Source organism: Delphinus delphis, chromosome 7 (assembly GCF_949987515.2).
Source record: "Delphinus delphis chromosome 7, mDelDel1.2, whole genome shotgun sequence".
NCBI lineage: Eukaryota > Metazoa > Chordata > Mammalia > Artiodactyla > Delphinidae > Delphinus > Delphinus delphis.
Genome location: NC_082689.1, coordinates 4,370,690 through 4,391,824, shown reverse-complemented (window position 1 = coordinate 4,391,824; position 21,135 = coordinate 4,370,690). Strand labels below are relative to the sequence as shown.

At 48.8% G+C, this 21,135-nt stretch overlaps 1 protein-coding gene across 2 annotated transcripts; it reads left to right on the top strand.

Moving 5' to 3' along the window:
- The first annotated feature begins 7,827 nt into the window (after nt 1-7,827).
- On the top strand, nt 7,828-20,400 carry ACKR3 (atypical chemokine receptor 3). Of its 2 annotated transcripts, none has more exons than XM_060015462.1 (2): nt 7,828-7,910; nt 18,311-20,400. In XM_060015462.1, the coding sequence occupies exon 2, from the start codon at nt 18,337-18,339 to the stop codon at nt 19,423-19,425; it is 1,089 nt and encodes a 362-aa protein (XP_059871445.1). In that variant the 5' UTR covers nt 7,828-7,910; nt 18,311-18,336; the 3' UTR covers nt 19,426-20,400. The 2 variants fall into 2 exon arrangements, with proteins under 2 accessions (XP_059871445.1, XP_059871446.1); XM_060015463.1 differs by lacking the exon at nt 7,828-7,910 and adding an exon at nt 8,635-9,190.
- The last annotated feature ends 735 nt before the right edge of the window (nt 20,401-21,135 follow it).

Here is a 21,135-nt window from a genome sequence, read left to right as displayed (position 1 = left end):
GGAAGGGAAGAAGGAAAGAAGGAGGGAGAAAGGAAGGAAGGGTCTCCCATTCTAATTTGACTTCATATGGTGTTTTAAGATATGTAGAGGCATTTTCAAACATACGTGGAAATGAAAATATATAACCCTATTAGCATATATAAAATTTGTAATCTTAAAACTCATATCAGCTGAAATAATTTTATTAGCTATACTCAGATATTTCTTCTTTGATTGTTTTCAGGTTTAGATATTTTTGAGCTGAAATTGTTTTTAGGCTTTGAAGCTAAAATCTTTATATCGAAGTTTGTGGAATATGAAATCACAATACTTTAGAATGTTGCCAAAGTTTCGGAAAAAACGAGACTTAGGTTTGACCTGATGTGCTTGGTATCTCATTAGGTCTTTCATGCTTTGATATACTCTCCTGGCAGAAGTTTCCTGGTCTCCCTCAGAGATAAGAAAACATTCTTTTCTGTGTCAAACTTTACAGTGAAGTAAACGTAGAGAAAGCAATGCCTCACTCAGAATTTTCTATTCAAGTTATTTTTTTTTCTTCTCTTAAACTTTAAAAGCTAAGAATGAAAATTTTCAAATACGGAGAACAACAAGTAATATAAAGTATTCAAATGTGCCCACCAATAAGACCTTACAAATGAGAGTATTTTGCCTAAAGAAATAAAAACATTATAGAGACAGTGTATGTGCTCCTGCTTCCCACTCCATCCTATTTCTCTTTCTCTCCTCAGAGATAACCATTGTCTTCAGGTTGGTGTATATCCTTTCTTCCATCTAAGTAGGCTTTTACTATAGTTCCCTAAACAATATATACTTTTCTTTGAGTGCTTTAAAATTTTATATAAATAATATCACTTTATATACATTCCACAGTTTGCATTTTTTATTGAGGTAAAATTTAATGAATATCACAGATCTTAAGCATACAGTTTGATGAGATTTGATAAATATATACACTCATGTAACCACTAGCCCAATCAAGATATAGAACATGGCCATTCACCCCGGAAAATTCCCTTCCAGTCAATCCTCACCCCAATAGACAACTATTTGATTTCTACCATGATACAGTAAATATCATTGTTCTTAAACTTTGCTAATTGCTATGGAACCTTTGCTGAATATCAGTTGATTGTACATGTGTGTCTATTTTTGGACTGTTTAGTTCCCTTGATCTATTTGTCTATCATGCCAATACCTCACTAGACTGATCACCATGGCTTTATATTAAGTCATGAAATCACAAAATATGAGTCCTCCAACATTCTTTCATTTCAAGATAGTTTTAGATATGGTTAGGTCTTTTCAATTTCCATAAAAATGTAAAAATCAACCTGCCAATTTCTACCAAAGAATTATCTGGGATTTGGGTTAGGACTACATTGAATCTACACACCAATTTGGGAAGAATTCATATATTAACAGTATTGAGTCTCCCAATCCATGAACATGGTATACCTCTCATTTAATTTCTCTCACTGCTGCTTTTGTTGTTTTCAGTGTAGAGGTCTCACAAATCTTTTGTTAAATTTGTTCCTATGTAGTAAATGTTTTTTGATGCTACTGTAAAGAAAATTTTCAATTTTATTTTCTAATTGTTTGCTGCTGATGTATAGAAATACGATTGACTTTTCTATACTGACTTTGTGTTCTGTGGCCTTTCTAAATTCACTGATTAGTTCTTGAATTTGTTTTGTAGATTAATCAGGATTTTCTATGTAAATAATCACATCAACTGCCAATAAAAGAAGTTTTACGTCTTGTTTTCCAATCCATTGCCTTTATTTCTTTTTTTTTTTTCCTTATTGGCACTAGCTAGGACCATCAGTACAATGTTGAAAGGAGATAGTAAAAGTAGATATCTTTGCCTTGTTCTCAATTTTAGATGTAAAGTGTTCAATTTTTCACCATTAAGTATGATGTCAACTCTTAAGTATTCACACATGCCCTATATCAAGTTTATACATGTCCTGTATCAAACTGAGGAATTAAATCAAATCAAAATCATTTTATTTTCAGATTGCTGAAAGTTGTTATCACAAATTGATTTTGAATGTTTTCAAATACTTAATTTTATTAATATAGTAAATTAAATTATATTGACTTTCAAATGTTAAACCAGCCTTGCATTTCAAGGATAAACCCCACTTAGTCATGATAACTATATTGTTGTATTTGATTTTATTTTTAAAGGATTTCATGTCTATGTTCATGAGGGATACTGGTCTGTAATATCCTTTTCTGCTAATGTCAGGTTATTTCTAATTTGGGGTTCTTATAAATAGTCCTGTTATAAGCATTCTGGTATATTTTTTGCTGCAATATTGCACCTTCAAGTTGGGTATATACCTTACAATGTACTTTCTGAGTCAGAGGGTATGTGTATGTTTAATTTTAGCAAATCCTGCCTAACTGGTTGTGGCAATTTGCACCTCCACCATCAGGGCACATTGTGTCAATGGAAGTGTGGGTTGTGAGCTATTTGCTACTAGTCTGCAAAGAGGTAGGTCCAGAAATCGAGAGTGAGCATTTAGATACTTTTATAGAAATGCGCCGTTTCTGTGGCATACAAATCCACAGTCAGCAGCCTTGTGTGACAGTGAAGACCGACACTGCAGATGTCACACTTGCATGATGAGGCCCAGGTAGCATGAGTTCCATACTAGTCTTTCTCAGTGGCACAATATTTTGGTCTGAAATGCACTGGAAATTGAAAAAGAAGAAAGAATGCTGGTCCTGCATCACATACAGTTTAAGTAGCATTGGTGTGTGAGAATTCTGGTGGTTCCACACCTTTGCTAACGTTCAGTCATTTTCATTTTATTCTTTCCGGTGGGTGTCCAGTTGTCTGGTCCTATGATTTTAATTTGTATTTTTCCAGTGACTAAGGAAGTCGTACACTTTTCATATGTGTATTGGTCATCTGTAGATCCTTTTATGTGAAGTACCTATTCAAGTCTTCTGCCCACTTTCAAGGTTTATGTTTTTTTTAATTGACGTATAGTTGATTTACAATCAGGTGTATAGCACAGCAATTCATAAGTATATGTGTGTATATATATATATATATAGATAGATAGATAGATAGATAGATAGATGGATAGATACACACATATATATTCTTTTTCAGATTCTTTTCCCTTATAGGTTATTACAAGATCTTGAGTATAGTTCCCTGTGCTACACAGTGGTCCATGCTGGTCATCTATTTTATATATAGTAGTGTGTATATGTTAATCTCAACCTCCTAATTCAAGGTTTATGTTTTAAGTTTCCTCAAAGCACTTAACCTGGGCTCTTTCCTAAATACCACCCTCTCCCTCGTCCCCCCCGCACCCCCCCCCCCATTTCTACAAGTCAGAAGGTGAGCAAAATATGGGACGGGTGAAAACCTGATTTAAAAGTGAGATTTTTCCGAGTTTATGCAGGTAATATTTATGAGCACCTACTACGGGCCAAGCACTGAGTGTGACCACAGGCATACTGCCTTGAAACAAAACAGCCACATTCTTGCCCTGTGGCAATTTACACTCTAGTGGGGAGAAGACAAACAAGGAACTGACGACTTTGGATGGTGATTAACTGTTATGAAGAAAACAGGATAATGACAGAGTAACTGGGATGGGAGGATTTTTTGGCTAGAGTGGTGCAAGTTTCTCTAAAGCAATTTTATTCAAGCCTGAAACAGGATAGTGAGAAGAAGGCAGCCATATAACCGTTATTGGAAAGAGCATTCCAAGAACAGAAAATGTCAGGTGCGAAGGGCCTGGCATAGAAACAAGTTGGTCTGAGTCTTGATTAGAGAGTACTCTCTTATTTGGGTCAAATTGATACAATAGATGCCACAGATGCCCAGTGCGGTGGACCCTGGTGGTGCTGCGCTCAGCTCCCTCTGACCCCTTTCTAGTTCTGTGCACCCCTCCCCAACGCTTGATGTGGGTTTACTGCCCAGGCTTGAGACTGGGTGAGTCTCTGAGAGACTGACCTTGGGCTACTGGAGTAGCTTTGCCCACACAGGTTGAGAATGGGGAGTATCTGGGGGTTACATTACCCCATCCATCAGCCAGTAGCCCTAATCCACTGGTTGAAGGATATAGGAGCACAAAAGCCAGCTCCCTTGCCTGGAGTTGGGACAAATTAGGGTGGAACTTAGGCTTCAGGGAGACATGAGGGGTCAGGCTGCAGCTGAGACTTAGCTAGAAATTGCACCTCTGGTTGTCTTTTCCCCTATCCGTGCCAGGTTCTTCTGGGAGCACATCCTTTACACAACAGTTGCCCTGAATTCTCATCCGAGAGTCTGTTTTCAGGGAACCAACTTAACACACCCTGATATATGTCTCACAATGGTTTTTCTGTTTTAAGAGTATGTCTTTCTGCGGCACCAGGTAATAGCATGTGCTGTGAAGCTGGGCAAACCCAGGTTTGAATCCCACTTCTATTCACTGACAGCTATCCAGAGCAGTTTGCCCACTCTCTCTGGGCCTTAGTTTTCTCAGTTAGAAAAGCGGGACAAAACTAGAGACATTTTAGGCTAATGGCTGCTGCTGTGAAGATTAACTGAAAGAACGCAGCCCTTAGCACAGAGCCCGGCAAAAGTTCCACACTCAGAGCTGTTATTGTGCAAACTTGCCAAACTTTATGAAAGAGCTCATAAAATGTGGCAAGACTTGGGTTGTATATCTTCAAAAATGCTCTGTGTCACCAGAATTTGGCCGCGGCCAGGGGAGGAGGAAGAGGGAGAGAACTAGCCTTCCTGGCACCTGCGAGGTGCCTCTAACCTTTTCATTTAACCCCGAGAGGCACCTGCCGAGAACAGAACGTTCTATTATAATTATTTTAAAGAACCGAACCTAAGATCCCAAAGAGGTTGGTTGCCTAAGGAGATAACGATGTATAATTCAGGTTCCAAATCAGGCCTGTTTGGATGGAGCCCAGGCTGGGACCCCCATCCCCTTGTGGGCAGGGCTCTGTCCTTCCTTCCAGGTCCTTCCCCCACAGAAGGCGTCAGTATCTGTTATTCTGGGGGGATGTCCAGTTCTGGCTGAGATGACTCCCGCCGGGCCAAGATGTCTGCTGGCTGGCTCTAGGAATCCGTAACACCTTGTGTGATGCTCTGAGGATGCACGAAACGCCCGCCCTCGGGCAGAGCCAGTCTTCAGCCCTTGGGCTGATGATGCAGATGAGCTGGGACCATATTTGCAGTTGTCAGAGTCCACGCTCTCTCCAGCCTAACTGTGCTCCCCTGGAGCCCTCAGCCCGCCAGCCGCAACTCTGGCCCTCCAGGATCCCTCTGAAAGTGAGGTGGGGTTTCAAGGCAGGAGGATGATGGTGCCACATCTGCAGGCAAATCAGAGCCCAGAGGCGACAGCCTGCTCTGCGGAGTCTGAAATCTCAGGTGCAGATTATAGACAGGGAAGGATGGGGCGTGGGGCTTGGCTGAAAACCCCTTCACCGCCCCCGCTGCACTATGTAGTCAGGGCGAGCAAAACAGGTCCAGGAACTATGAATTCTGGGTCAGCCGGGACAGCTCTAGGGAGAGCGATCCATTCCTGCCTTCTCAGTTTCCCACTGCGGGGGAACCAAACTCATTCCTCTGAGACTAACCCTCCCTTCCAAATGTAATCCTTCCACCAGCTGGGGCAGACTTCCAAACGTTCCAAGAGACATTTTAGGTCCTGGGGTGATGGAATCTTCCTCCCTTACAGAACATTGGCTTACTTACCCTCTCAATTCCCCCAGGACTGGGTTCTCCGTCAGGGGTGGGGAGACCCAGGCAGAACTCAGACCCGGGAGGGCTGCAGGCCTCGTCCCAGGGGGCACCCATGCACACAGCTCTGCACTCAGACTGTGCCCGCGCGGCTCCTGCACCCCTCGCCGTCCTCCTGGTGCTGCGACAGGCGCCCCAGCTCTGCCACTGGGGAGCGCGGGTCCTACAGCGTCTGAACTGAAGCGTGTTCTTTTTTTTTTAACACCTACTTTGCGTTTTCCTTCCTCCACTTCAGCAACTGCGTCCTGTCGCGGGTTTCTCGGCAAAGCTTGCTTTCTTTTCAACGTAGCGCACTTAATTGAGAGCAGATTCAAACCCATCCTGCGCTTCGGTCTTGCCCCCAAACCTGCCAAAAGAGAATCGCATTAAGGGACAGATCACGTTCATAGAAATAGAAAGTCAGCCTGGGTGTCAGTGTCACGGAGGAGATCTCTGCTCTGGCCGCCACAGGTACATTTCCATCAGGCTCAGACACAGGGTCACCTGCTGTTAGAAAACAGGACCGAGAAAGTCACGAGGGTTTTCGTACAGTCTCCCCAAATCCTGCGTGCGCGCAGAGCCAGCTGCCTGCGGTCTTGCTTTACAGCAGCTTTCACTGTGGGAGCTCGGAGATGGGGCTTTGGGTGCCCAGGCAACAGGACAGGAAGAAGATCCGTGCCAGTTCTAAAGGACAGCGCCCGGATGGGCAGGGACAGGGTGGGCAGACCCCTGTGAGAGCCCTCGGAGCAGGTGTGCTCTTAGCTCCCGTTTTGCAGTGACTTCCACTGTGCTCTGTGAAGTTTCATCTAAACAAAATATTTCTTTTGTTAAGGGCTTTCTGCATACCCAGGCCTTCTGGCCGCGTGAGAGTTTGACCTCCCAATCCTCCAGACGGAGCGTTTGGCTGTCTGCTGGTATTTTTAGTAGAAGTATAAAAAGAACCTCAAAAAGCTTCAGCTGGGGTGAGAGTGGGAACACCGGGTGCCAGCGCGCAGGGAGCTGAGCCACAGAACTAACGCCATGAGAAGCAGAAGCAAAACAAAAGCCGCAACCCTGCGCGTTACTGGGGGGAAAAGCTCAGCGCGGCTTGAAAAGTGAAAGCTTAAGTCATCCTGATCTATGTAAATAGGGCAGTAGAGGTGATTATTATATGGAACACATTTTTAGGTCCAATTCCCCCACGGATGGAACGCCAGCTGCCCACGTCTAGATAAGGATGTAGATTTCAATAATAAAAATAAAGAAATATTTGCTAAATTCACCTCCGTAAAGGACATTATCAAAAGACATGTGTGATGCCTCTAATGTGTGCCTGGCACTGGGTGTGCTTCAGAACATCATTTTCATTAGATTTTCAAGGTTTTTGCACCTAAAGTCCTTTACAGATAAAAGTATTTAAATAAAATCGACTAAAATCTATTGCAAGGCCCTTTCCCTCACTTTGGTTGTATATGCTGTGGTACGCGTTCATTGCTCCCATACCAAAATTGTTACTTCTGTTTTGGAGGAATTAACAAAGACAACCCAGGCTTAATAAATCAACACCGAAGTTCAGAAGTTCAGAGCAATTTGTCTTGGGAACAAAGTCTTCCCTAGAGCTAAGAGGCATTCAAAGGAATTCTTGGTGTTAATGGGATTATTAAGATATACCTGAGACCAGATAAATATTTGATGATTTTGCAAAGCGCTAGGGTTTCTTTGCCTTTTTTTTTTTTTTCTCTTCTGCTGACACATCTCCCCCCGGGGTCTGGACCTTGTAGCTTCATTAAACTTTGCAAATGAAGGCAGGCTGGGGTTTCCCAAGAGTGTGCTTGTGTGGGAGAGCTTGGCCGGAAATTACAGATCGGGGTTTACAAGAGGGGTGTGTGTGCGCGGGTGCAAGTGTGTGCGCGCATGCAAGCATGTGTGTGTGTGTGTGTGTGTGTGTGTGTGTGTGTGTGTGTGCGCGCGCGCGCGCGCGCGCAGAGAGGGGGTGGCTGGAGGAGGGAGGGAGGAGATGCGGGTTGCAAAGCTGCCATCTAGAGGCCGCCTCCCTGCAGCGTATATAACGCAAATGTGCAGCCCGAGAGCTCACACTTCCTGCAAAGTGCTCAACCCTAAGGCAGTGAGCGCAGGAGCTGGGAAGGCGAGCCCTGAGCCCCAAGCCGGAGCGGAGTCCAGCCGGGAGGTAAGGAAACTGTGCTGGGTCAGCAGCCTTGCTTAGAAAGGAAGGGAGGATGGCGGGCAGGGTCTCTGCTCTTAAGCTAGTGGTCTTTTTCAGAGCTCTTCTTTCTTATAAGCTGTGATGGGTGTTGGAGAGTCTGCAGGTCTGGTTTCTGAAAGCACAGGCTGCGTGTTTCAGGGCTGCATTGCAGAGTGTGGTTGTTAACTGGGGGCTTCACCTTGGCTGCAGAAAGTAAAAAAGGGCAGTTTTCTGAAGTGGAAGGCACTCTGTGTGTGTGTGTGTGTGTGTTTGTTGGATTGAGGAATCTGGGGTTTATTTGCAAGCAGAGAACTTCACAAGAAGGCAGACTGTCCATTCAGCTTGCTCAAGGTTGGCATTGGGATCAGCTTGGCACCGCTGCCTACCTGTTTTGCTTCTGGCATATCCACTGGGAAATAGAATTGGCAGTGAATGTGTAATTCCAGAAAGATGTACCATTTATGAAGAGGCATCCTTGAGCGAAGAAGAAAACTGGGCTGAGAATCTCTTTGGGTCCAGAGTGGTTTGAATTCACTGCTTTGGAGGATTACCAGGGCCTGTAAGTCCGGAAGCTGTAAGGGTGAATGTTAAATACAGCTCGGTGGTCTTGTCTCTTGACTGCATCCCTCCTGATCTAATTTGAGTATCTATTGTTCGCTCAGAAGGTGTTAAATCCAACTTCAGCTGGAAAAAAAAAGACACACACACAAGTGTAGGATTTTGCAATTTAATTATACTCCTAAAGTAAAACATGAATTTTGTTAGCCTGCATAAAAGTTTGAGGGGTGACGGAAAGTAAAAACTTTGCAGTGAGGTCAGGGTTGGGTGGTTAGCCAAGACTTGTAAGTTCCAGGGAGAATGAGAAGTTGTAAAAGTCAGACTGGCTGTCTCCTTTTTTCTTTCTTTTTCTTTCTTTCTCTTTCTTTCTTTCTTTCTTTTCTTTCTTTCTTTTCTTTCTTTCTTTTCTTTCTTTCTTTCTTTCTTTCTTTCTTTCTTTCTTTCTTTCTTTCTTTCTTTCTTTCTTTTCTTTCTTTCTTTTCTTCCTTCCTTCCTTTCTTCCTTTCTCTCCCTCTCTCTTCCTTCCTTCCGTCTGTCCTTCCTTCTTTCTTCTTTCCTTCCTTCTTTTCTCTCAATTCACTTGCTCACACCAGGATAATTACGTTTTCCAGATGTAGAAGAGGCCTCCCTGAAATGGTTTACAGCCCTTTGAAGGTATTTGATGCCCTGACATCCCCTGAAACTTCATTCTGCAAAATCTCAATGTGGTAACTTTTTCTTTTCTTTTTAAATGCGCCGATGCTGCCTTTGTGTCCCTTTATTTATTCCAGGAAAATGCAGAGATCAAATAGGCTTGCCTAGAAAGGAAAGTGGAGGCTGCTGGTGTCTGTGCTTAACTTCCCATAGATTTTAAACGGATAAACTGCTTGCCCTTCTTTCATCAGCCCTTGAGTTTCCCCAGATGCAGAACCTTCTTCTGAAGCGGAGTTGCACATGGGAGCTCTAGCTTGGAAACAATTTGCTCTTTTTTCCCCAGTCTCTGCAATAAACACTCCAGTGTGCACACAACTGCGGAGCCTGATGCCACAGCCTCCTGGAAACCGGGTGGGGGAGGAGGGCTGCACGGGATTAGAGTGGAAAAGCAAAAGAAAATTGAGAAATGCCTGCATTTTGCCGCCCATCTGAGTTTTTTAAAGGGGTGCGCATTGCAATCGTAGTTTTAAAGAAAGTTCCAGAGAGTACAGTCCAGGCAGCATGACGATGCTTAACTGAGTCAGGACTTCGGAGGTGAGGTTATCCCATATTAACAGCAAGTCTTGAGAGACTGGAGAAGGTATTATGTTTTCTAATCAGGTCCAGAACAGGCAAAGTATAGGCTTTCTGGATGGAAAAAAAAAACAAAAACCCAAACAAAAAAACCTACTTAATCAGGAACAGTGGCTTTTTGTGTGATCACTCCAGGCAGAGAGGCTCCCGTTTTCCAGGAGACACAAGGGAAGTTGGTCACTCAAACCTGAGACTGAAAGAGAGTCATTCTGTGAGCCCCAAGAGTAACTCAGGACTTGAGATGGTCCTCAGTGATTTTGCAGAACACGAATGAAATTGGGGGCTAGAAAGTATTTGTCCTTTTCGTACAGGCAACCAAGGAGCTTGGTTTTATTCAGGAGCAAAAACAGTATTAGAAGGGCTTCCAATCGAATTGCATGTGTGTAGGTGGACATCTGTGTGTCGTGTCAAGTGTTTTTAAAGTCCAGGAAATTGTAGCTCTGGGACACATATGTCTTATTAAAGTAAAAGCAAGCAAGCAGAAAAAAAAGAAAGAAAGGAAAAAAGGGGGAGTCCTCTGATTTTGAATCCTTAATGGTTTTCTGCAGGGAATCTTTGATACTTTGGTTACATAAGAATCTACTAGCTTAGAATTGGAAAAAAACAAACGTTGCTTGGTTCTTCAAGTGATGAGAGAATTACGTATTTTTATAGTGAAAATTTTGCTGAGCCCCAAGTAGGTTTGGAAGCTGACCCCTTCTTTTTTTGTTCCAAGCATTTAAAGGTGGAGGGGCTGAGACCACCTCAGGTGGCCTTGGACCGCTCTAGGTCAAGGGACAGATAAAGGTGCAGGGGGCCGCATGGGGACCGCATGGTGAGGGCCCTGCCAGCCAGGTGGCTAGCATCTTCCAGTTCTCTTATTGTAACAGAAATCTTGGTCGGGTCTTCGCTTAATTTTGTCTAAGATTGCGTCCTGTTCTCCTGGGAACCCCGTTGTGTGTAGCCGGAGGTGAGTGGCTGTCCTGGGCTGGCTGACCTCCCACTACCTCATCCTGATACTAAGCTGGGTGGGAATTAGGGCTCTGGTTACACCCATCAACGCAGACGGCAGCCTTTGTGCCGTGGGAATCTCTGGATCTGCCCTTCTGGGTCCGGCACTGCTTCCCTGTTGGGCTGCTAAGCACAATAGAGCAGATCAGGTTTCTGGATGTGGGGTTCGTTTTATCTCCCCCAATACTTACAGTGGACAAGGCTGCCCTGTGTGTCCATGTGTAGTGCGTCTGAGGACTCTGGAAATAGGTGGCCCATATCTGAATTAGGGCTTGGATTTTTCTTTCTCTCTCTCTCTCTCTATTATTTTTTTAAGCGTTCGAGTGATTCAGAGCAATTCTTGACTTGTGTAAAGTAAGCAGTCAGGACAGCATTGTTCTGTCTGCGCGACACGGGGTGGCGGACACGCTGCCCCCATTCTGCTCTCAGCCCCAGCAGGTGGCCTCCCAGGCTTGGGCTGAAGCTTTCCTGGACTCTTCCGTAGATCTAATGCAGGACTGGTAAGAAGTGAAACAAACGCCAATGACGTGCGGTTTCCTAATGACCTTTACAGATGATGCGGGCCCTCTTTACACACATTGCACTGGGCTGAGTAGTAGAAGGGGCAGGGCTTTCACAGGAGACCAGAGGCTGAGTGCCACTGGAGAGTCCCTGGGGAGTGGGGAGAGTGACGAGAGCTGGTACGAGCCACACCCCTGAGATGGTTGGTCCTGCTGCCTGTCTGACCTCAGTTTCCAGGTGCCCAGCAGCGAGATTAGCCGAGCTGGGTCATCCTGTTGGGACAACACTGAGCTGCTCCGTGAAATTCCACCCTGGGAGGACACAAGTCCCAGTTGCAGAAGACCAGTCAACAAGGCCACCTGCAGGCAGAGGTCCTGGAGGGCCCAGAGGGCCCCTTGGCGTCCGAGCTGGTGCCCTGGGCGGCCTGGCCTGTGTTCGCCTCTCTGCATGGCATCCTGGCGTTTGCCTCCAGTCTGACCTGCACCCAGCCTCCAGTGCAAGCCTTCTCCGTGGTTTGTGTCACCTCTTTCCTCCTTTTCTGCCCCCAAGCCAGTCCCTTGCTCAAGGCCTTGGTGGCTCCTGCGTGGACAGGCCCCACCTGACTGTTTCAGCCAGATTCGGTGACCCTCCTCATGGCATATCACTGAGCATCCCACCACCCCCTCTCTCCTTGGGGGTCCCCATCAGCCACTGGGGTGGAAATCCCTCACCACTGTGCTCAAGGGCTGTCCAGCACCGCCCTGCTGCCTTCCTGAACCTCTCGGTTACTTGGCGAGTTCCTGGGGGCAGACGGTTTTGTTATGCCCCAGAGCAGTGCCCCTCACAGAAGGGGCTCCACAAACATCTGGGGACACAGAAACCAGCGATGTTTATCTTAGCTCTGTGAGGATTTCAGAAAGGTCCCTTCTGGGCCTCCATTTCCATTGATAACCTCAGATTTCTGGTCTTGGGGGAGGTCGATTCATTGACTATGAATTCATTGAACACCTACTTTGTCCAGGTGCCATTGCTGGCTGCTCTGTACACAGAGAGTAAGACGTTGTGGGGTGGGAGCTTGGGATGAGGGGAGACACACCAATAGCCCAGTGACACAGACTGGAGATGCGCGGCCGGGCTGGGAGGAGGCGGGAGAAACAGAGGGGATATTTGGGATGGAATTTATCTGGGGAGCGAGGGGCTCAGGGGTTGGTCGGGAAGGGTCTTCCGGGATTGTGATCGGAAATTGCAAACATACTGAAGGCAGTTTGGGGGAACACCGGCCAGACACCTGAACACGTGGCAGTCTGTGTCCTGGAGGGGAGTGACTTTTGGCCAGTGAAAGGACATATTCCTTGCAGGCCAAACTGCCACCCCATGGGGACCCTGAACTTGGAGATTCTCGTTCTGGCTTTGCCCCCAGCTGGCCTGGTGAGCGCAGGGCAACCATTTGGAGGCAGCTCAATGTGTCAGGCCGCTTGAAGTGGTTGCCAAGGATACTCGATTGATGAATAATAAGCCTGAGAAATGAGTGGTGCATCTCCCTTCCACCATTTGGGGATGCGAGTGGCAGATGAGTTCCTTTACAGACCCCAGGCCGGTGCGGGAGGCGGGATGGACGGATGCTGGCCCTCCATCCTCAGGCTGTAGGAAAATCCACTTCCTGTCCTGGCAGAAGTGCAATGCTTTCCAGAAGCAGGTGTTGGGCATGGAATCTACGGGAAGTGATCCCTGGAGGGGGGTTCTGTGAGATAAAGCAGTACGTGTTGGGGAAAAGGGAATGAAAAGTGATGATTACTCCTTTGTGCTCAGTGGGATCTCCCTGGTCTAGAAAAAATTGGGCCGTGAACCTTTATTGTTCTGGGAAACATTCCTCCCTCTATTCACATTTACAGAATTCTTGATAGCAAATTTCAAATCATACGGAAGCGTATAGAGTAGAAACTACAGTTCCGCCTTTGTCCCCTCATCCCACACTCCCAGCCCAAAGTTATACTTACCACAGATCTTTTTCCCATTCCTTTACGCCCATATATTTATCTATAAAAAAACACATAATTTTGGGTTTTTTTTAACATACATGAGATTACGGTATATGTATAAGTGTACCTTTCCACGTTCATTACGGTATATGTATAAGTGTACCTTTCCACGTTCGTAAAAGGAGGTTTCCTATTTCTTTGTACAGCTGCATTACATTCCAGACAGTGGTTTGCTGTCCTCCGTGGGTAGACATTTATGTTGTCCCTAGTTTTTTGCTGGTTTATAAATAGTGCTTCAGTAAACATTTTTGCATGTACATTTGGGGACCTGGGAATATATATTTTGAGAGGAGAACGTGTGAACTTGTAAAATTAAACAATGGTAAGAATCTTTTATTCCAAGCCCCGTTTTTTTCCTTCCATCAGGAATCTTTATGCAGATGTTATGACCTGTGTCAGAAGTAGTCTCTCATTCTCCTGTCCACCCCGGCGGGGGGCCTGGCCCACAGGGAGGCAGGCAGTGGGCAGGTGGGACTAACACCCAGAAGTCCCTCCTCAGCTCTGGCCCAAGCTGACAGGAACAGAACTGCTGGTTTATTCCAGCAGAGGGGGTCAGGTCCCAGTGGACGAGGACATCTGCTCCAGGCCCTAGGGTCCGCAGCCCAGCCACACGGCTGGGAGGTGTCACTGTGTATACGAGGAGTGTCGGGCCCGCAGGTCCTTCCTGGTTGGCACAGGCAGTGGGGCCTCCACAGTGGATGGGGTGATCCCCACTCCCGCTTTTCCTGGAGATGAGACTGGTGCAGGATCTCAGGGGGTTTGAGTGGCCCCAGGGGCTCTGTGGAAAGCCTCCCTCACCCCCTCCTCCCTCAGGTTTGGCCAGGTCTTGGGGAACCAGGGGCCTGGGTCGATATTTCGTAGTTGCCGTGTCATGTGTTTGTTTGGGTCAGGAGCTCTGAGAGCATCACTTGTTAAAACCTAAGCCAGTGACTTAGGAAGATTCTTGTCTTCAGTGGGGCAGTGAGGGGCGCACACCGTTAGCCCCAGACCTCTGGGACACACGCTCAGACAGCCACGGACCACGTGTGACGTAACATGGCAGATTGTCTTTATATCATAATATTCTCTTTTCTGGAAACAGCCCTTGTTTGTTTCCAGAGCAGAATGCATGTAAAATAACAAATGACCGAAGCTACGCTATCATCTGGCGTTCTTTCTTTTCTTTCCCCCTTCAGCTTCCCGTTTAAATCGGGGAAGGACTGGATTACTGCACTGCTTGTTTAACCTCCTCTGTTGGTGCTTCTCTTCCTTCTCTGGACCACTGGAGCCTCGGCCATGGGGTCGGGGTGGGTGGGTTCCCCAGCAGGAGGCTGGTGGTCAAGGCATGGGCCTCTGGCCTCATCTCCTGGGCTGATGGGTGATCAGTGATAGATGATCGGTGATTGATGATTGATCAGTGGGGCCAATTGGCTTTCTTTCTTTTTTTTTTTTTTTTTGCGGTACACGGGCCTCTCACTGCTGTGGCCTCTCCCGTTGCGGAGCACAGGCTCCGGACGCGCAGGCTCAGCGGCCATGGCTCTCAGGCCCAGCTGCTCCGCGGCATGTGGGATCTTCCCGGACCGGGCACGAACCCGTGTCGCCTGCATTGGCAGGCGGACTCTCAACGACTGCGCCACCAGGGAAGCCCGGCCAATTGGCTTTCAAGCTCCAGCGAGGAGCCCCCCAGCCTCTGCTCTCCCCTCAGCCCTTTCTGGAAGATTCCCTCATGCTGTCCAGGAGCGAGGGGAAAGGACGGCTGCAGGGAGTGACGTGCCCGGTTCACGAGTAACATTTTGGGCTCAGAGGACCAGTGGTCACTAAATCAAGTTTTCATCACCCAGAGGGCAGAAACCAAAGGACCGATTCAGGGTCCCCGAGCCCTTTCCCACTGCGGCTCCGGCTCAGGGAACACCGAGGGCTGGCCCAGCCCCAGTGGTGTGAGTGCGGACGGTCTGTTGTGTGGGAGAAGTGGGGTCCTAGAGGGACACAGACGCCTGGCATTTCCCCGAGGTCCCCTGCGTGCGTGCGTCCCTCTGTCCACACTGAGCAGTGCCCCGCCACCTGGACCGTGCAGGGCACAAGAGTGTCCCAGCGAGCGGAATGACTCCTTGGGTTGAAGACAGAGGTGAGGACACGGCAGCCGAGTCAGGCCAGCACAGGCTGGGGGTCCTTCCTTTTCCTCCAGCCCCTGTGAATGACCCAAACTCCAGGGTTTCTGGCTGTGTCCGCCGAGGCCTGCTAGGGCTGTGCCAGTGCGGGCAGACGAAGGAGCCCCAGCTGGGGGCCAGCCCACCGTTGTGGGGCTGTGGCGGGGCTGTGGCTCGTCCTCTAGCTGAGCTTCTCTGCTCTGCAGGGGCTCGGGGCAGATGAGGTCACGGGGTGCAAGCGCTTTATAAAACTAAGCCATGCTGCAAATGTGTTTCATTTTAAGGAAATGGGGGAGAAGCGTCAGCACGCTAGAGCCAGGCAGGCGAGGACAGCGCAAATCCCCTGTTGCCCTCATCTGGGGTCAGGGGTGCCGCGGGCGCAGTCAGCTCCAGGCAGGTGCGCAGCCCGGGCAGCGGGAGGGGGCGGTAGTACCTCGAAGGCTCGGTCTGGGGGTGGCTGCCCACCCTGAGGCCCATCCGGTGGGTCGGGGGCCTGGCTTCTCAGAGGCGTCCTCTGTGTGTCCGTGTCCTCTTGGGGTCCTGGAGCTGCCTCTTAGGACAGGGCATTCCAGAGTCTCTTAACGTGAGCAGTTTATTTGTCCTAACTTGACCCGGCTGACTCTGCGTGGGCGCGCTACGGGTCAGGTCTTGCGACAAGCTGGTGGTCCCAGGGCCCGAGGGTCCTCCTGGTGGGGTGACTGAGGACCACCAGGCTTCCCGGTTGCAGGGCCCGCGGTTCCAGCCACCTCCTGGGAGGTCCAGCCGTCTCCGTCAGCGGCAGGGGACACTGAGGTGTGGTCGGGTCACCTGGAGGGGAACCAGAGGCCGCTTACAACCCACGGAGGAGAAGGGACAGGAGCCTGAGGGCTGTCTCCGTAAACGGGATTCAAGAGCAGGTCCTCTGCCGTGAGTTTGGAGGCAGCCCTGGGAGGCAGCAGACAGTCTCACTTCTTGGGATTCTGTTCATGAAGCCTGGAGATGAGAGCATCAAACCGTGCTCTCTGCGTGGCTCCTGCGTCTCCCTCCAGGGCAGGACGTTTCCCAGCAGCTGGGAAGAGTCGGTTTTGAACGTGGAGCAAAAGCTAAGTGAGCCTGTGCTTTCTAATAGGTAAAGAGAGGGGGAGGGGCGGGCACGAAGTTTTGAGTGTCTGCTTGTGTTAGGTTCTGTCTCAGGCCCGTGAATTCTTAAGCAGCTCCGTGAGATGTGTGCTGGTGTCCTGAGAAAGCAGCGGCACGCGACAGGTTAGCTCGTCTCAAATTAAACACTAATGAGTGAGGAACCTGAAGCCCAATCCAGGAAGGTCTGATCGCCAGATGGGTGCTTTCCCAGCTGGGCCTCTGCAGACCCTTAGCCCGGTCACCTGGGCACTGACCCAGGGGCCATAGTCAGTCCTCATCCTCTGGGAGCTCTTACATGTGGCCTGGAGTCCACTTTATTTTAAAAAAAAATTAATTAATTAATTTATTTTTGGCTGCATTGGGTCTTCGTTGCTGCGCGCGGGCTTTCTCTAGTTGCGGCGAGCGGGGTCTACTCTTCGTTGCCGTGGGCGGGCTTCTCACTGCGGTGGCTTCTCTTGTTGCGGAGCACAAGCTCTAGGCTCGCGGACTTCAGTAGTTGCAGCACGTGATCTCAGTAGCTGTGGCTCGTGGGCTCTAGAGCGCAGGCTCAGTAGTTGTAGCACATGGGCTTAGTTGCTCTGCGGCATGTGGAATCTTCCCGGACCAGGGTCTCGAACCCATGTCCCCTGCATTGGCAGGTGGATTCTTAACCCACTGTGCCACCAGGGAAGTCCTGGAGTCCACTTTAAATGAACTTGGCAAATAAGCTTGGCCCGTGGTCAGTCATTACCTGCAACAGGTGAAAAGGAAGCACAAACTCCTTACTCTAGGTGATAACTCCGATCGGGGCACCCTCAGGTTGAATAGTTTCATTTTACATCTTCCTTCCCGTAGTCATGCAGTGAGGCTGCCATCCCACGGCAGGTGGTGGAGGGATTTCAGGGCCCTTGGGTGGACCAGTCAGCAGAAGACAGCCCTGGGCAGCTCTCGAAGCTGGTGATTGTGGGGGAATCATTTCCAGGCATAGTGGAGCCTCGGGCCTGGGTTCTCCATGGGTGTTAAAATGGTGACAGTTGAGAGTGTTGACCTCATGCCGGGTCAGCAGGGAAGACGAGAAAAGTCAGCCCCTCCAGAGATGCAGCAGGTGGTGGTTTTTGTGCTTTGGGTCTTGACACCAGTTACTCTTGAAGCAGTTGGACAAATAGAAGATGGAAAACTAGGCAATGGCCCACACTTTGAGACAGTTGGTTGGTTGCACTGAGTTGTGAACCACATGGCAAAGTCAGAGGCTGCAGGTTTGGGGTGCAGGGAAGCTGCAGGGCGTGCCACACGCTGCCCACATCTCCAGGGGCCTCCTGACTGCAAACCGCAGTGGACCTGAGACAGGCGAGCAGGACACTTGTAATACACCAGTGCCAGGAACAGACCCACCCCGCCGCTCTTGGGGACATAGGCGAGATGGCTCTGCCCTCCCCAGCAGAGAGTGAGCGGGCCCTCAGCACTACTGGGCCTGACGCTCAGGGCCTGATGTCCCTCTGGCCTCTGGACTGTGTCGGTTTCACACCCTGGGCACAGCCAGGCTGACGATGTCTTGAGAACACAACCCTGCAAAGACAGAGAAAGCAAACATTGTTTCTCTCTTTGAGAGAGATGGATTTAGATCCACAGAGATTTAGAATCTGGGTGTGTTTTCTTTTGCAGATTCTGTTATGTTTGGTTTCTTTTCTCCTTTCTTTGCAAAGATACTAGGGAGCTACGGGGAAACCGCTGAGCACACAGGGGCACTGGGAAAGCGTTTTACAGATCTGGAGTGTTTGCTAATGGAGCCGTTCTGGTCTTCCATCCTTTCATTTGCTTTTGCACATAGGCTGTTTGATCGCTGCTCGTGACACCATGGATCTGCACGTCTTCGACTACTCGGAACCGGGGAACTTCTCCGACATCAGCTGGCCGTGCAACAGCAGTGACTGCATCGTCGTGGACACTGTGCAGTGCGCCAACATGCCCAACAAGAACGTCCTGCTGTACGCGCTCTCCTTCATCTACATCTTCATCTTCGTGATTGGCATGATCGCCAACTCCGTGGTGGTCTGGGTGAACATCCAGGCCAAGACCACGGGCTACGACACGCACTGCTACATCTTGAACCTGGCCATCGCCGACCTGTGGGTGGTGGTCACCATCCCGGTCTGGGTGGTCAGCCTCGTGCAGCATAACCAGTGGCCCATGGGCGAGCTCACGTGCAAGGTCACTCACCTCATCTTCTCCATCAACCTCTTTGGCAGCATCTTCTTCCTTACGTGCATGAGCGTGGACCGCTACCTCTCTGTCGCCTACTTCACCAACACCTCCAGCCGCAAGAAGAAGATGACGCGTCGCGCCGTGTGTGTCCTGGCGTGGCTCCTGGCCTTCTGCGTGTCCCTGCCCGACACCTACTACCTGAAGACTGTCACGTCCGCTTCGAACAATGAGACCTACTGCCGGTCGTTTTACCCCGAGCACAGCGTCAAGGAGTGGCTGATCAGCATGGAGCTGATCTCCGTGGTCCTGGGCTTTGCCCTCCCTTTCTCCATCATTGCCATCTTCTACTTCCTGCTCGCCCGAGCCATCTCCTCCTCCAGCGACCAGGAAAAGCACAGCAGCCGGAAGATCATCTTCTCCTACGTGGTGGTCTTCCTTGTGTGCTGGCTCCCCTACCACGTCGTGGTACTGCTGGACATCTTCTCCATCCTCCACTACATCCCCTTCACCTGCCAGCTGGAGAACTTCCTCTTCACGGCTCTGCACGTCACGCAGTGCCTGTCCCTGGTGCATTGCTGCGTCAACCCCGTGCTGTACAGCTTCATCAACCGCAACTACAGGTACGAGCTGATGAAAGCCTTCATCTTCAAGTACTCGGCCAAAACGGGTCTCACCAAGCTCATCGATGCCTCCCGGGTGTCGGAGACCGAGTACTCGGCTTTGGAGCAAAACACCAAGTGACGCGCTCTGCACGGCCTCCGGGATGTGTGCACTTGCTCCCAGCAGGGCACTGGGCTGCGTCATTTTCCACAGTAAAGCAAAGTGGCTTCAGGCTTGATGCCGCGGTTGCGTGAAAAGGGGAACGTGCGTCCCTGTGGCTCCTTTCTCTCTCTCTCTCTCGTGCCAATGCGGCTGTCCATCGCCTGGCCGTGTGTCCCGACGGAGTGGCACCCACCGTGCGGGGCTGTGCCGAGCAGTCCCCGCTGCTTGTCACACCAGCTGCGGGACAGCCTTGCCTGCACTTCTGTAAAATAGGACTTTTCTGTGCTCCCTGAAGGTTTTATATGGTGGCTTGTATTTAAATCTTAAGACTTTATTTTTCTCACCCTTGATGTACCTTCTAAATGTATTTGAAAGTTTAAATATATTTTAAATATTGTATGGGAGGTATAATGCTGACATATATTCAGTGTTGTAGTTTCAACATTAGTTTGACTTCCGTTTTGACTAAGGATGACATTAATTGTTAGCTGTTTTGAAAGTATACATATATATATATACACCCACACACGCATACATATAAATATATGTATAAATACATGCCAGTCTCGGCTGAAATGTTTTATTTACGATAGTTTTCTATCTGTGTGGTATTTTGACCCGGTCTGGGATATGGAACGAAAACTGCTCTGTAATGCAGTTTGTGACATTAATATTATTGTAAAGTTACATTGAAAATAAAGAAAGCAACACTATTCCAGTCTGTAACACGGCGCACGAAACAAACCTTGTATTTCAGAGAGTTCTTTCCATTTGTAAGTTATTTTTTTTTAATAAAGATTTTTTTTTTCCTAAAAAGGCGTTCGGGTCTAAATACAAATATTTACAGCATAGATGATCAACCGAATAAATGTGTTTAAAGAAAAGAGTACTACCGTAAAGGCAAAGCCCAAGAGATTAACTTGGATGAAATGATATAAAAGGAGAAAAATTTGAGTGTGAGTGTTTTTTTTTTTTTTTTTTAAATTCATGCCCTGGGGCTTCCCTGGTGGCGCAGTGGTTGAGAGTCCACCTGCCGATGCAGGGGACACGGGTTCGTGCCCTGGTCCGGGAAGATCCCACGTGCTGCGGAGCGGCTGGGCCCGTGAGCCATGGCTGCTGAGCCTGCGCGTCCGGAGCCTGTGCTCCGCAACGGGAGAGGCCACAACAGTGAGAGGCCCGCATACCGCAAAAAAAAAAAAAAAAAAAAAAAAAAAAAAATTCATGCCCTGTGTTTGAGGGAGGGGAGATGGTTGGTTGGTGCCCCTGTCAGCACAAAGTTGGTGCAGAAATGTCCCCACCTGCTGTGTCTGCCCAAAGGGTTTGGGCCCCAGAACCGATCCTCATATATGCCCCGTGTTCCCCCAGGCCATACGACATGGGCCTTGAACCTTCCCTGCCGAGGTTCTGTGGTTTAAGTTCTCTCTCTTTCTCTGGTCAAGACAGACTCTTCATTTAACAGTTAACCCATCCATGACGCTCTTCTTCCAGCCTTGCAGTGAGTATATTCCTGGCCTGTGCATCACCAAGTAAACCCACTTTACTAGTAGTTTGAAAGCGCGCTCTCAGAATGGCTGCTTCTGCTGTGCCCTCACCAGCTCTACCTGGGCCACAGGAGCAGTGGGGGCTTCAGCAGCTGAGCCTCGGCGGGAGCTCAGAGAAGGACCTGGTGCCCCAACGCTGCCCTGACCA

Coding starts and splice junctions, on each gene's coding strand:
- ACKR3 (XM_060015462.1), top strand. CDS start 18,337: ATGGATCTGCACGTCTTCGACTACTCGGAACCGGGGAACTTCTCCGAC.